Source organism: Amphiura filiformis, chromosome 11 (genome assembly GCF_039555335.1).
Source record: "Amphiura filiformis chromosome 11, Afil_fr2py, whole genome shotgun sequence".
Classification (NCBI taxonomy): Eukaryota; Metazoa; Echinodermata; class Ophiuroidea; order Amphilepidida; family Amphiuridae; genus Amphiura; species Amphiura filiformis.
The window spans coordinates 33,731,786-33,745,081 of record NC_092638.1 but is presented as its reverse complement, the minus strand read 5'-3'; the positions used below and the strand labels follow the sequence as shown (position 1 = coordinate 33,745,081).

Sequence of the window (13,296 nt, the reverse complement as noted above, 5' to 3'; positions counted from 1 at the left end):
TTTAGGGTCGGTCGCTGAGGGCAGCAAAAGATGCGAAATAAATTAAATAAAACAATCAAATAAATAGCAAACACGTTTGGAGACAATTGTTTTTGAAACCTTACCCATATGGGAATTGAAATCAGGTTGTCTGCAAAAATGTCGACCGTGGTTAAGCGGTGAGGGCGCGTTTTTCAAAATGGCCGCCAGAATTCCATATAATGGCATTTTTTAAATAGCAATTTGAATTCATTGTTCGATTTTTTAAATTTTATTTTCTTTGCTCCAATTCTTTATTTGTATAAAATATGAAATACTAAAAACTGGCTAAATTAGCGACTTCTCTCCGTCACACAGAAATAGTTTTAGGTGTACGATCACGGCGTATTATGGAAATCTCAATTGATTGTGATTAACAGGAATTGAATTCATGAGCCATTCAAGAATCATTGCTTGTGCTTATCGGCTGTATAGTACACCAAACAATGTGACTATTCATAGAGACAGATTTATCAATATTTTATTTCAGAATAGTGTGGCTCAAAAAAAAGCCTGAGCATTATATATGGGTCATTCCATATGAAATCAAGGAGTCGCCCCACCTGACCCCCTCAGATTTGCTTTATATTTTAGTCATATGTTGTACCTGTAAAAATATTTAAAACCTGCAAATTTGAGGTCTGTAGCTCTTACGGATTTTCTGTGGCAGCCATTTAAAGTTGGAGTAGGGGGGTCTAAATTTGGACCCAAAAGTTGCCCTTTAAATAAATTTCATCTTTGGGAGTCTGTGCCTTCTTTATAAAAAGAAAGAGAAGTCTGAAACTTTGTATACACACTAACTGCATGCCCAATTTGTCAAAAAAATAAAAAATAAAAAATTCTGTAATTGCGCGTTGTGTCACAGGGTCATTAAATATGCAAGAAAAAATGTAATATTTTGTAAACTGGCAAGTTTAGCCCCCCTAAATTCACATTTTTGGTCAGATTAATTATTTTTTGTTGTCACTGATGCTATATATAGGATAAATACAATACATATCCAAAAAATTGAGGTCACAACTCATTTACATTTCGAACAGCGCCCTCACGAAGATGAAATTTATTGCAAATTCAACATTTTCAGGGCCCAAAGTCGATGTGGTCCACCTTCAAAATTTATAAAACATCACTTTTATATAACTACTAGTCTTAAATTACAACTTTGCTAAGTCCCAGTAATTGTATAGGTTGACTTCATATAAAATGACAAGCCCAAAGTTGACCATTTTCTTATGATTGCATGTAGTGCAAATGTGCTGAATTCGGAAGGCTTGAAAGTCAAATTGGCCACAATATTAAAAATAAATGATTAGATGAGTAGTTATTGGCCCTATTTACTTTTATTTCCATTTCATTTTCAATATATACAGATTTTCTATGGTAGCCATTTAAAGTTGGAGTAGGGGGATCTAAATTTGGACCCAAAAGTTGCCCTTTGAATAAATATCATCTTTGGGAGCCTGTACCTTCCTAATAAAAAGAGAGAGAGGTCTGAAACTTTGTATACACACTAATTGCATGCATGTCCAATTTGTCAACAAGTAAAAAAAATAAATGTCTGTAATTGCTCGTTGTGTCACAGGGTCAAATATGCAAAAAAAATGTAATGTTTTGTATACTGGCAAGTTTAGCCCCCTAAATTCACATTTTTGTCAGATTAATTGTTTTTGTTGTCACTGATGCGATATATAGGACACATACAATGCATATCCAAGACATTGAGGTGACCATTTATTTATATTTCCAACAGGGCCCTCGCGAAGATGAAAATTAATGCAAATTCACCATTTTCAGGGGCCCAAAGTCGATGTGGTCAACCTTCAAAATTTATAAAACATCACTTTTATATGACTACTAGTCTTAAATTGCAACTTTGCTCAATCCCAGTAATTTTATAGATTGACTTCATATAAAACGACAAGCCCAAAGTTGACCATTTTCTTATGATTGCATGTACTGCAAATGTGCCGAATTCGGAAGGTTTAAAAGTCAAAATGGCCACAATATTGAAAATAAATGACTAGATGCATAGTTATTGGCCCTATTTACTTTTATTTCCATTTTATTTTCAATATTGGGGCCAATTTGACTTTCAAGCCTTCCGAATTCGGCACATTTGCACTACATGCAATCATAAGAAAATGGTCAACTTTGGGCTTGTCATTTTATATGAAGTCAACCAATACAATTACTGGGACTTAGCAAAGTTGTAATTTAAGACTAGTAGTTATATAAAAGTGATGTTTTATAAATTTTGAAGGTGGACCACATCGACTTTGGGCCCTGAAAATGTTGAATTTGCAATAAATTTCATCTTCGTGAGGGCGCTGTTCGAAATGTAAATGAGTTGTGACCTCAATTTTTTGGATATGCATTGTATTTATCCTATATATAGCATCAGTGACAACAAAAGATTATTAATCTGACAAAAAATGTGAATTTAGGGGGGCTAAACTTGCCAGTTTACAAAATATTACATTTTTCTTGCATATTTAATGACCCCGTGACACAACACGCAATTACAGAAATTTTTTATTTTTTATTTTTTGACAAATTGGGCATGCAGTTAGTGTGTACACAAAATTTCAGACCTCTCTCTCTTTTTATAAAGAAGGCACAGCCTCCCAAAGATGAAATTTGTTTAAAAGGCAACTTTTGGGTCCAAATTTAGACCCCCCTACTCCAACTTTAAATGGCTGCCACAGAAAATCCGTAAGAGATACAGACCTCAAATTTGCAGGTTTTAATATTTTTACAGGTACAACATATGACTAAAATATAAAGCAAATCTGAGGGGGTCAGGTGGGGCGACTCCTTGATTTCATATGGAGTGACCCATATATCAGCTGGTATGGTGCTGGTACTTACTTGAGGAGCACCCAATAAGCAGACTATAAGGACCAACATCATGCCGAGGAATCGAAGAGGTAAGAAAGATAGCAAATTATGTTTCCATTTCAGAACATGACTATATTGAAACCGAAACAGCGCTATATTTTAAAGCATGATATCAATGACAAAATGAGTTCTAAATATATACTGCGCCAAGGAAGTAACCTTACACTTGGAAAAATAATTACAATTTCAAAACTGAACCATATTATGGTAAATTTGTTTTTGTAATAGATGCACTATCTAATCCTGCACATTATGATACCACATTGAATCCAATGAGACATCAAGAAGTAAAGTTACAAGCAATTGAATAGAAGAAGTTCCAGTTTTAAAAGTAACACAGTTTCCTTCAATGAAGCTTTATTTAAAGCAGTTTTATTCCAGTTTTTACTTCTCTGTATTTTTCATAACTTTCATTTTATTTGTCAGCGCCTTTGTTTCAGTTTTCGTTTGTTCCTTTTGTTTTAAATTAAAGGCACGCACAAATGAGCCATTCACCAGTCTCAAACCAGATATCTAGACCGTTTTGAATAGACCAGTGTGTCACTTTCAAAACTGGACGTTCGTCTAATCAAATGCTTGTAACTTTGCTTCTTGAAGTCACATTGGATTCAATGTGGTGTCACAATGTGCAAAATTACCCAATATGGTTCAGTTTTGAAATTGTGATTATTTGTCCAAGTGTAAGGATACTTTTTTGGCGCAGTATAGTTATGGGTCAGGGATAAAGATTTTTTGTAACAAAGTGAGTCAACTTAAACCTGACCGGGTACTTTGAGAATAGCGCGAGATACCCTATCCAGGCAGAACTCTGGTCAACCGATATCTATTGTTCTACAAGGCTCACTCAGTCATTTAATGAGGCAATACAAACGATCGAATTTGGTGTTGAATGAGCAAAATTTTGAGTTGCACCTTTTCAATGTAAAATTAATTTTCTCGGCCAAATAAAAAGCAATAATTTACATTTTTTCAGTAAATGTCATAAAAAACTATAATGCTTGATATTATATATTTTTTTTCAAATCCTAGTGTTAAACTTAGGCGTGAAATTCAGTCATTTAGTGTAAGATTTTCGATTTTGATAGGCTTCAACTTGGCCTGCGAGCTTTTTTTTGATCAACCTTTTAAACTTTTTCAATGTAATATAGTTCGCCAACGAAGGATTTTTTCCAACTTTCTAACCCACTTTTTTATTGCTTTTTTTATTCATTTTGCTTTTAAACAGGACAAAAGACAAAAAACACAAATACAAATGCATCTCTTACATTATAATATAGGATTAGTACAACATTGTGCATATTTCTAAATTTATTTAAATACTTTGTTTGTCCGTGGGCACACGAGAAAGACGATAATATGTTATATTTATATACCATTCCGACTTCCAATTTTGTCAAAATCAACTCGCGAATGTACCCATGGATGGATGATTTTGCAAGCCACAATGGTAATATCGATTAGTTCTGCTGGTTATATTAGAAATGAAGTACTGAGTTGGACATATTGGCAGTCGCAAGTGAAAAGTGAAAAAGGGTGAAATCAAAACGGATATTCTGACAAAACTATAATATATAGACCCACAAGATGTACCTTACAGAGGTGGGAAATATCTTTCTTTAGCAAACTATATTAGTTTGAAACGCTAAGAAAGCTCACTGCCGGAGTTAAGGCCTATAAAAAGCAAAAAATCTTACACTAAAAGACACAATTTCATGGCTAATTTTAACACCAGGATTTTTTTAATGTATATCCAAGCACTATGTTTTTAATTGAAGGGAAAAAATATTGCTTTATATTTGACCGCAAAAATTAATTTCATAGCAAAAACGTGTATCTCTAATTGTGCTGATTTCAACATGTATCGATCGACTTTTAGCGCGACTATGCATAACAAACATGACAAGCTGGTGACTAAAGTTCTGAGTGTATCCAAAATACATTATCTTTAGCTGTATTTCAGCTCGAGCTAGGGCGCCATATGTAGAAAACCCGTTTTTTTGGTGGTGGTGGTGGTGGTGATGGTGGTGGTTGGGGGGATGGAGAGGGTTGAGAACAAGGAATTTAGGTACAAATCGACATCCGGTAGAGAAACCCTAAAGGTGCGTATTATCATTTGGTCATGCCACTTGGTCTAATTCCACTTGGTCCAATTCCACTTATCCCAGTTCCCAGTTGGTATATACCCAGCAAACATAAAACGTTTTCGACATCATTCACAAAAGGTTATAAAATGTTGTCAGAAAACGTTTAAATGTCGGGTTATATAAAGGGTATATTAAGGGTATAAAACGTTTTCATAACATTGAAAACATTTTTTGATAATCTACTGCCCAGCAAACACAAAATGTTTTACAGAAAACGTTTCAATGTCGGGTTATATAAAGGGTATAAAAACGTTTTAATAACATTCCAAAAACATTTTTGAAAACCTGATACAAAACATTCTAAACAGAATGTTATTTTTGGAGTTGAAAAAATATTTTGCGAAAAATGTTTGCCCAAAATATTTGCAATAACGTTTTAAATACGTTTTTATGACCTTTATATAACCCGGCATTTAAATGTTATTAAAACCTTTCGAAGAAAACATTTTAAGAACATTTCTGTGTTTGCTGGGGGAAAATATTTTAACATAATGTTATTTACGTGTTGACACAATATTTGGCAAAAGATGTTTGCAAAAAGAGCTTACAATAACATATTTGAAAACATCTTAGAAATATGATTGTAGTGTGTTTTCATACAAAACGTTTTAAAACGTTTTCATGACCTTTACATAACCCGACATTTTAATGTTATTAAAACGTTTTGCCTAAACTAAAAGCCAAAATATAACTTATTTAAAACGTTTTAAAAACGTTTTTGTGTTTGCTGGGTACTTGGTCCATGTCCTACTTGGTCTAATACCTTAATGTAAATTGTACATTAATATGACATGGAAGTAAGCTACAACTATTACAATAACAACAACAAACAGCATTTTAAATCACCTTACGGAGATACTTCGCGGCGATGTTAAAGAAAAGTACACAATGCAGCAACTAAATTCTTATACACCAATGTACAAACGTACTTTAAAAATATATCATTAAGAAGCATCTGTCGTAAAAGACTAAACTATTAAAAGCCTTAACTATTTTTGGAACCGTAATAACACAATGATTATGCAAAATTACACAGTTCTAACAGTAAGTCGTTATTGGAGAGAAATATCTTCAAAGCTGATTGGTACTGCAAAAAGTGAGTCCATATGCACAAATATGAATAGGCATCCGATTCCAAAACTCAAGTGCCCGGCTCCAGTGCTGGCACTGAAAGAGCTCCATGACGTGAATTGAAGCGGTTTAAACAGAAGTTCCGCAGAAGAGCGTATAGTGAGCCATAAGATTCAGATTCATTTATTTTTGGTTCCATCTCAAACATACAAATTCACAAATATACATAATAATAATAATATATAATAATGATAATAATAATAATAATGAAAATAATAATAATTGTAATATTGATAATAAATATATTTATGATAGGAAGTGAATGGAATATCATATGAAAGAGACGAGGATGCCAGTCTAGAACGCAAAGCGTGAGTTGGGTGTAACCACATGGTTAAAAAAAAATATCATACAATATAAATATAATTACGAAAGAAAGAAAAAGTACAATATTGTAATAGGTATATGTAATATACAATTTAAAGCCTAGTCCAATAATTTCAAAGGAAAAACAAACACAAAAAAGAAAACAAAGGTATTATACAATCACTAAATAATTATACCATGGAAGATGTTTCATAGAAAGCATAATTATTAGCAATAAGATACATTTATAATAACATAAAAACTATACATGCTATAGGTACCCATGTGTATAACATTAATAATGGGTGAATATGATTTAGGAACGAGGTTGTATAAAAGAAAAATTAGGGTACGGGGGAGGGGGGGGGGGCAGAACATATAATAATAATACTACTACTACTACTAATAATAATAATAATAACCTAAATTAATAAGGCTTATAGAGGATATGGTTTATCATAAATGAATGACTGATAGATCTTAATATTGAACGAAACATGATAAATGAACCTTTTCATAGAGAAGAGTATGGACGAATCCAATTTCACGCATTCCTACACCTCAATGGCAGCCATTAGCTGGGTCCCCGAGGCTCTTTCTCACCTAAAATGTGAAATGATGCGGCCTTGAAGGGTATTTTAAACTGCATTCTATCACCCGTGTTACACGTAGACAAATGAATGATGACAGTTTACCACACAAAAGAATCTAACATCGAATTTTACGCGGGTTTAATCCACCCAATTGGGCACTCTTTGGTGCATGCGGGGACCCACTAATGGCCGACCAAATCCTGACCATGACTTGGCTCGTTGAATTCGTCAATAATGATGTAACTTTGATTGTTTCCTTCCTTTTACTCACAGAATCGAAGTGTCGGAAGTACCTAGTATCCACTGTAGTATTGGTTGTAGTGGTTGAACTATACAACATAACACATGCCAGAGTACATGAATTTCTTTTTATTGCTTTCGCCACTGGAAGTATAGCAGCAGTTATGTGTGGATACCTAATGGCGAGATGTATACTCGAGTTAGAAGATATAACGGTGAATACTGGACATAAAAATTTAAATACGCTCGTATATCTAGGCACTAGTGGTTAAATAGCAGGGGCGCCGTCGTAGCCAGCTTTCTTGGTCAGGGGGGTAAAATAAAATTTCGGGGGCACAGACGGAAAAAATTGCAATTGCATCACATAATACATATACCGGTTTTGTTTTTTAGAGAGACTGTACATGTCTTGGAGCGTCAGAAAGGCTTAGGACGATGTGCGCGCGTAGCGCACAGAAATGTTGTATTTTACACTATTTTTACCCATGACCAGGATGAAAAGGGATTTATTGTGACAATGTGCTCGCGCAACGCGCAACAATTGTGTATTTTATACTATTTTGGCCCATAATCGGGGTGAATTTTGGTGGAAAAAGGGCTCCTTGCCCCTTTCATTTTCCTTTGCCCTCTCTTTCAATCTTTTTTCATTTTTGTCAGGGGGCAGTCCGCCCCATGCGCCCCCGGCTACGCTCTGTTAAATAGCCCTAAATGGGCGAGCGCAACGGCCCAAAGTTAATCCATTTAACGATATTACCATTTTTGGGCTTTGATCTTGGCAACCTGCCCCTATGGCTCAAAGTACATGTACAAAGACGACCAGGACTGGTTGTGTTTATCTTTTTTAGCTGTGGACCCATACATATTAAATGCAAACTCGCTATAAACCAAAATTTAAATCATTACATTTTCTCGCGCGTCACGCGTATTCCCTCAGTAAACATGATAAACGTTTCCAAATCAACTTAATTGTCGCAGCCATCGCCCGTGCGATCGAGTACCTGGAATAGCGAATGTTGTTTTGTCACAATTGTACTGAGCGAACTATATTCTTGGATATTTCAGACCTAGACAATATGCCTGCAGATGACTGTAGGTTAAAAGAATGTTTCAATTTCTTCACGAGTTTGAAAAAAAAAGCAACAAATTATCCTATAACCAGGCACCGATGCATGTATATATCGCTTGTAAGTTGTGTCGCATTTTATAAACGTTCCGTTCATTATTCACACAGAAAGCACCTATTCTGAAGATATCACCAAACCTTAAGAAGATCATTACTGGTGAAGCAAATCATGTGATTCCTTACGCAAGGGTCGAAGGTCAAGTCAAGGCTGTCCATCAACCAATCAGAAGTATGTACATAGATGGAATAACTGGAGTCATGCAAAGGGTGGAATGTCGTGAGTACACCAGCAAATGGAACAGACAACAGAAAAAGTGGTAAGGACAACAAAAGTGACTACAGACGTATTAAAACAAAAAAGTCTTTGGCGCAGATGTTTTCAAAATCACCCATTGCAAAAATTAAAGCTGAGTGAGCACAAGGTATAATCAAAGACGGTTTCTATAACAAAACATTATCTTGACTAAGTATTGTTGGTCGAGGCAGCCAACAAGATCGATTTTTATTATATAAATCAATATATTATTGAAAAATAACACCTTGATGTTTTGCAGAAGTTCATTCTACAAATCATATACTTTGAAAACTTGCTTGATTTATTGTTGTTAATGAGTTATGTACGTTTTACAAAGGTGATGTTGTTTCAGCCCTCTTTTCAACATAACTCAAGAACCACAGGACCTAAAAAGTATATATGTGATATTTGAATTCTTCTGCACGCTTGCTATGAAAGGATCAATGCACGTTTTGCCAAAGCTCACTACCATTACCAAGATGCTGTGAACTAACTAATCGCAACAGTTTAAAATAGTTACTAACCTTAAGTCAGATGCTGGTATGGTAAAAACTGGACTGATCCCTCATTTGTGATTAACCATAATGCCTCGGTTAGAAGTGTCTTATGTGTCGCCCGCGTATTTACTTATTACAGCCATAAACCTGAACCCTAACCATAACATGTTTGGATGTTGCGATCCATCATGGTTGCAAAAAGAAATTACGCATTCCGCCCGCCCTGCCCGCTCCAGGCCAGGCCTCCGGTAATGTTCAGGAGGATTAAGTTAAGGTATGTTAAATGAAGTTAACAATGCTCAAACACTATTGAATATCTCTTGTTATATAATTTATTCAGGGTGGACACCGACCATTCGACCCGAAAAGCAAGTAAAACTGTGCCATTCATTCTTACAAACGGGGGATCATCCATCAGAGTAAAGGATCCAGAGAAGGCATCGGGACTTGAATTTACGACTTTTTACGATAAATTTCATCCTACAAGTGAATCGTTGCTGCAGAGTATTGTACGTTGGTTCAGTGGCTTAAAGACTAAAGGACACCAAAATGTGGAACTTATCCTGCAACAAGGCAAGACGTTAACGGGGGTAGGGGAGTTACGAATCTTAAGTAACGGTGAAGTCTTACTTTACCCACCGTCCGATGGACGGGTATACATTTTGACAACAGCGTTTGCAAATCATAATTTTACTGACGAACTGAAATCGTCCATCACTAGATGGAAAAAGTTTGCTACATATTCACATCTTTTATGGGTTGTAAGTGTTCTCTTTGGTGCTGCAAGTGTTCTCTTTGATAAACTTCATCCGCCAAGTGAATCGTTGTTGCAGAGTATTGAACGTTGGATCAGTGGTTCAGAAAATAAAGGTCACCGCAGCGGGCTTGCAATTTTAATGATTCCCGTGCTTGTAATTTTAGTGATCCTCCTTGTATCCTTATATGTATGGTTTAAGTATCAATGGCGAATGAAAGCAAATAAGCGAAAAGCTTTTAATCGGCGGGTACAAACAATAGAGGAACATGCATCGGATGATGAAAACGAGGTATCGTCATCATCATCAGAGAAGGAGAGTTCGGAGGATGATGATACAAATGTGTGCGTTGTTTGCATGTCGGAGCCACGAGACTGTGTGCTGGTAGACTGTGGTCATGTCTGCGTGTGTCGCGATTGTGCTCAAGAATTGAATCCATATCAATGCCCTATTTGTAGGAATCGAATTCTACAAGTAATGCCAATTTATCATGCGTAAATTAATCATTGATACATATAATGAAAGATAGAGATAAAAAGACTAAATCGTGTCTGACGTTAGGGCAAAGGCGCGCCGTGATTGGTTGCCGACCTGCGCAGTGCGGCATTTTCTGCCTAGTTGTCAGAATTTCAGACGCGAACTAATCTTTTTATCACTGTCTTTCATTATAATATGGATCCATGTTATCCGATCCCTTAATGTGTGCCTCCATTTGAAATGTAGGCGATTAAGGCCATGTCTTCTATTATAGGGGTGTATGGATTTGAAAGGAAATCGCCGAATGTAACATACTACATTCAATTATTTTGACATATAACTTTGAGAACCCATTTCTAACCATTGAACAGTCATTTATAGTAGGGAAGACCGGGACTGTTCTCCCTATGTCTTCTGACTAGCCTAGCGATGTAAATTTTAAGGTTAGAAGGAACCTGGTTCGCCCATGTGAAAGCCCAATACAGGCTGTATCAAAATGATTGGTACCCATCAGCTTTGTTGTCTAAAAAAATGCTTGCTAAGTCCACATTCAACACTAGATCTTCTTGAAATAACTAGAGTTTATAGTTTTATGACCTTTTTTAAACATAAATCTACAGATAGGGTAGATGTTATGCTGCATTTTGATGTGGCTTTCTTGGCCATGCTCGCTGGATACTGAAGGGCGCCAATCATTTTGATACACCCTGTATCCTGGCTGGCTACATACGACCCAAATCGTAGCCGACAAGCCTTACAATATCAACAGAGTAAAGCAAACAAACAAATTTGCGAAGTGGGGGCCCGGGGGGGGGGGAGCACTCAAATTTTTTTGGTTGGTAGGGGTGTGCCACCGCCAGTTTCGAACTTGAGGTCTAAGGAACTGATCGGCAGCCAAAAGGAGGGTCTAGGGAACTGATCGGCCGGTCAAAAAAGGGGGGGTCTTGGGAACTGATTGACCGACCAAAATCCGAAAAATCTCGGAAACTAAACCCGCAGGCCAAAACCAGGGTTCAATTTATTTCTAGCTAAATGTTCACCAGCTGGAGGCATCGCGGTCGGCAGGCACTCGGCAGTGCTGCAAAAGCATGCAATGTTTATAAACAGTCAACCAGTGTTGCCACTACTAAAAGTAGCCCAAAATCCCGCCCAAAGTTCACCTTATTCCTTACAATGTGTTTCAATGGGGAAGAAATTAATGGAAAATTCCCTTTGAAGTTTTTGGGCTCGCAAAAGTAGCTTCTGGGTCTGCTTTTGGGCTTGAAATAGTAGGACAGAAAACACGCCTCTCAAGATGCCGATGAGAGCGGGGCTTCAGAGCGGGCAAACAATGATTTCAGAGGGTCTAAGGAACGGCCAGCGGCTCTGAAAAAGGGGGTCGTCGCCGCGGCACATACCCGTATAGCTGGGAAATGTGAGTGCCCCCCCGGGAGTGGGGGCAGGTTCGCACATGCTGGAGGAAGTTTTGCCCATATGGTGGGGTAAGTAAGTCCACCCTAATAAAAAAGGGGTTAAAATATTGCAAAACAATAACGTGTTAAATACAAAAGAATATTTTCATTCCTGTTAGTATTAAATACGGTTTTTATAAATTCCATATCCATATTCAAGTTTACCACCTTGTAAGAGGTTGTAAAGTCTTGTCTTCCATATAGTGGATGTTTGGATTTCAATGGGAATAGCCCAATGTAACATACTACATTCAATTATTTTGACATCTAAATTTGAGAATCCATTAATTTTCTGACCAGTTAACAGCTATGTAGTATTTATAAATACTGGTATTATTAATCTATTTTGGAAACCACTGCATGCTGCCATCATGACCTGGTTAGAGAGTTAACCCATATGCAAAGGTTTGGCTACAAAACGATTCTCTTATAAACGCATCTTATCTATGCACAGTTTGCACCTCGATACACCAGAGCACACAATTTTGTCCAAGAACATCCTAGCAAGCAGTGAATTGTCTCTACACAGTCTTTGTTTACACTACACGGTTGAGTGCATAGCATCATAAGAGCTGTACGAGCTTCTAGCTGGTGACCAGTGGAAAATAGGCATCTGTGATTGGTTGTCAAAACCTCAAGTGTTCCCTTCATCCAATCAGATTTATTTAATATCGAACGAAAGCTAACACCCCCACTAAAAACACCTTTTTTTCCATTACGTCAACAGATAACGCAATTCAATGTTTATAGCAAGGCGAATGTGGTAAATCTGTTGAAACGACCTATTCAAGCACAATTTTTGACCAAAGTGTAGGTTTTAAAAGTCAAAACCTCAAGTGATCCTTACAATATTTTTCAGATTTTATGTCATTAAATGTAAGAGCACACTTATACTGTCCATATACTAGCTTCATTTCAATGAGCAATGACCAATTCTCTTTAAATTGCAAATCTTGTGCGAAAAGTTACTATATAGTTTCTCCTGTTTTGTCATACGGTTGTAAATTAAATGAACAATGACTTTGCTTAAAGAGCGTTTACAAATTAATATGGCTTAGGGGCTGTGCAATAATTATGAGCCGGGGAATTTCGAACGGCTCGTCAAAATCGCTTGCCCCCCCATCTCGGCCCGCCAAAAATCGCTTGCCCCCTCTCGGCCCGCCACAAATTCTTTGCCCCCCCCCTTGTGCATGCCAAATTTTGGGGATCCCAATTTTCAAACCTTAAATGGTCTAGATACATGTTGCGAGCGCAGCGAGCAGGATAATTTGCATATTTAAGCATTTCCGTACTGTTTTCCTAAGCCTTTTAGAGTGTTTTATTTAAAGGCGCCCCATGAATGTGTGCCAAAATCGCTTGCCCCCCTCT

The 13,296-nt window shown here is 36.7% G+C and overlaps 1 protein-coding gene across 1 annotated transcript; it reads left to right on the top strand.

Annotated features, from left to right (window-relative positions):
• The first annotated feature begins 2,855 nt into the window (after positions 1–2,855).
• On the top strand, positions 2,856–12,999 carry LOC140164757 (mitochondrial ubiquitin ligase activator of NFKB 1-like). The gene is made up of 4 exons (XM_072188125.1): positions 2,856–2,945; positions 7,364–7,545; positions 8,562–8,770; positions 9,586–12,999. Exons 1-4 carry the CDS (start codon positions 2,927–2,929, stop codon positions 10,496–10,498), a joined length of 1,323 nt encoding a protein of 440 aa, XP_072044226.1. The 5' UTR covers positions 2,856–2,926; the 3' UTR covers positions 10,499–12,999.
• The last annotated feature ends 297 nt before the right edge of the window (positions 13,000–13,296 follow it).

Excerpts from the sequence above, each read along its gene's own strand:
- LOC140164757 (XM_072188125.1), top strand. Across the intron at positions 7,546-8,561 it reads TCGAGTTAGAAGATATAACG|AAAGCACCTATTCTGAAGAT; the intron begins GTGAATACTGGA and ends TTATTCACACAG. Across the intron at positions 8,771-9,585 it reads AACAGACAACAGAAAAAGTG|GGTGGACACCGACCATTCGA; the intron begins GTAAGGACAACA and ends TAATTTATTCAG.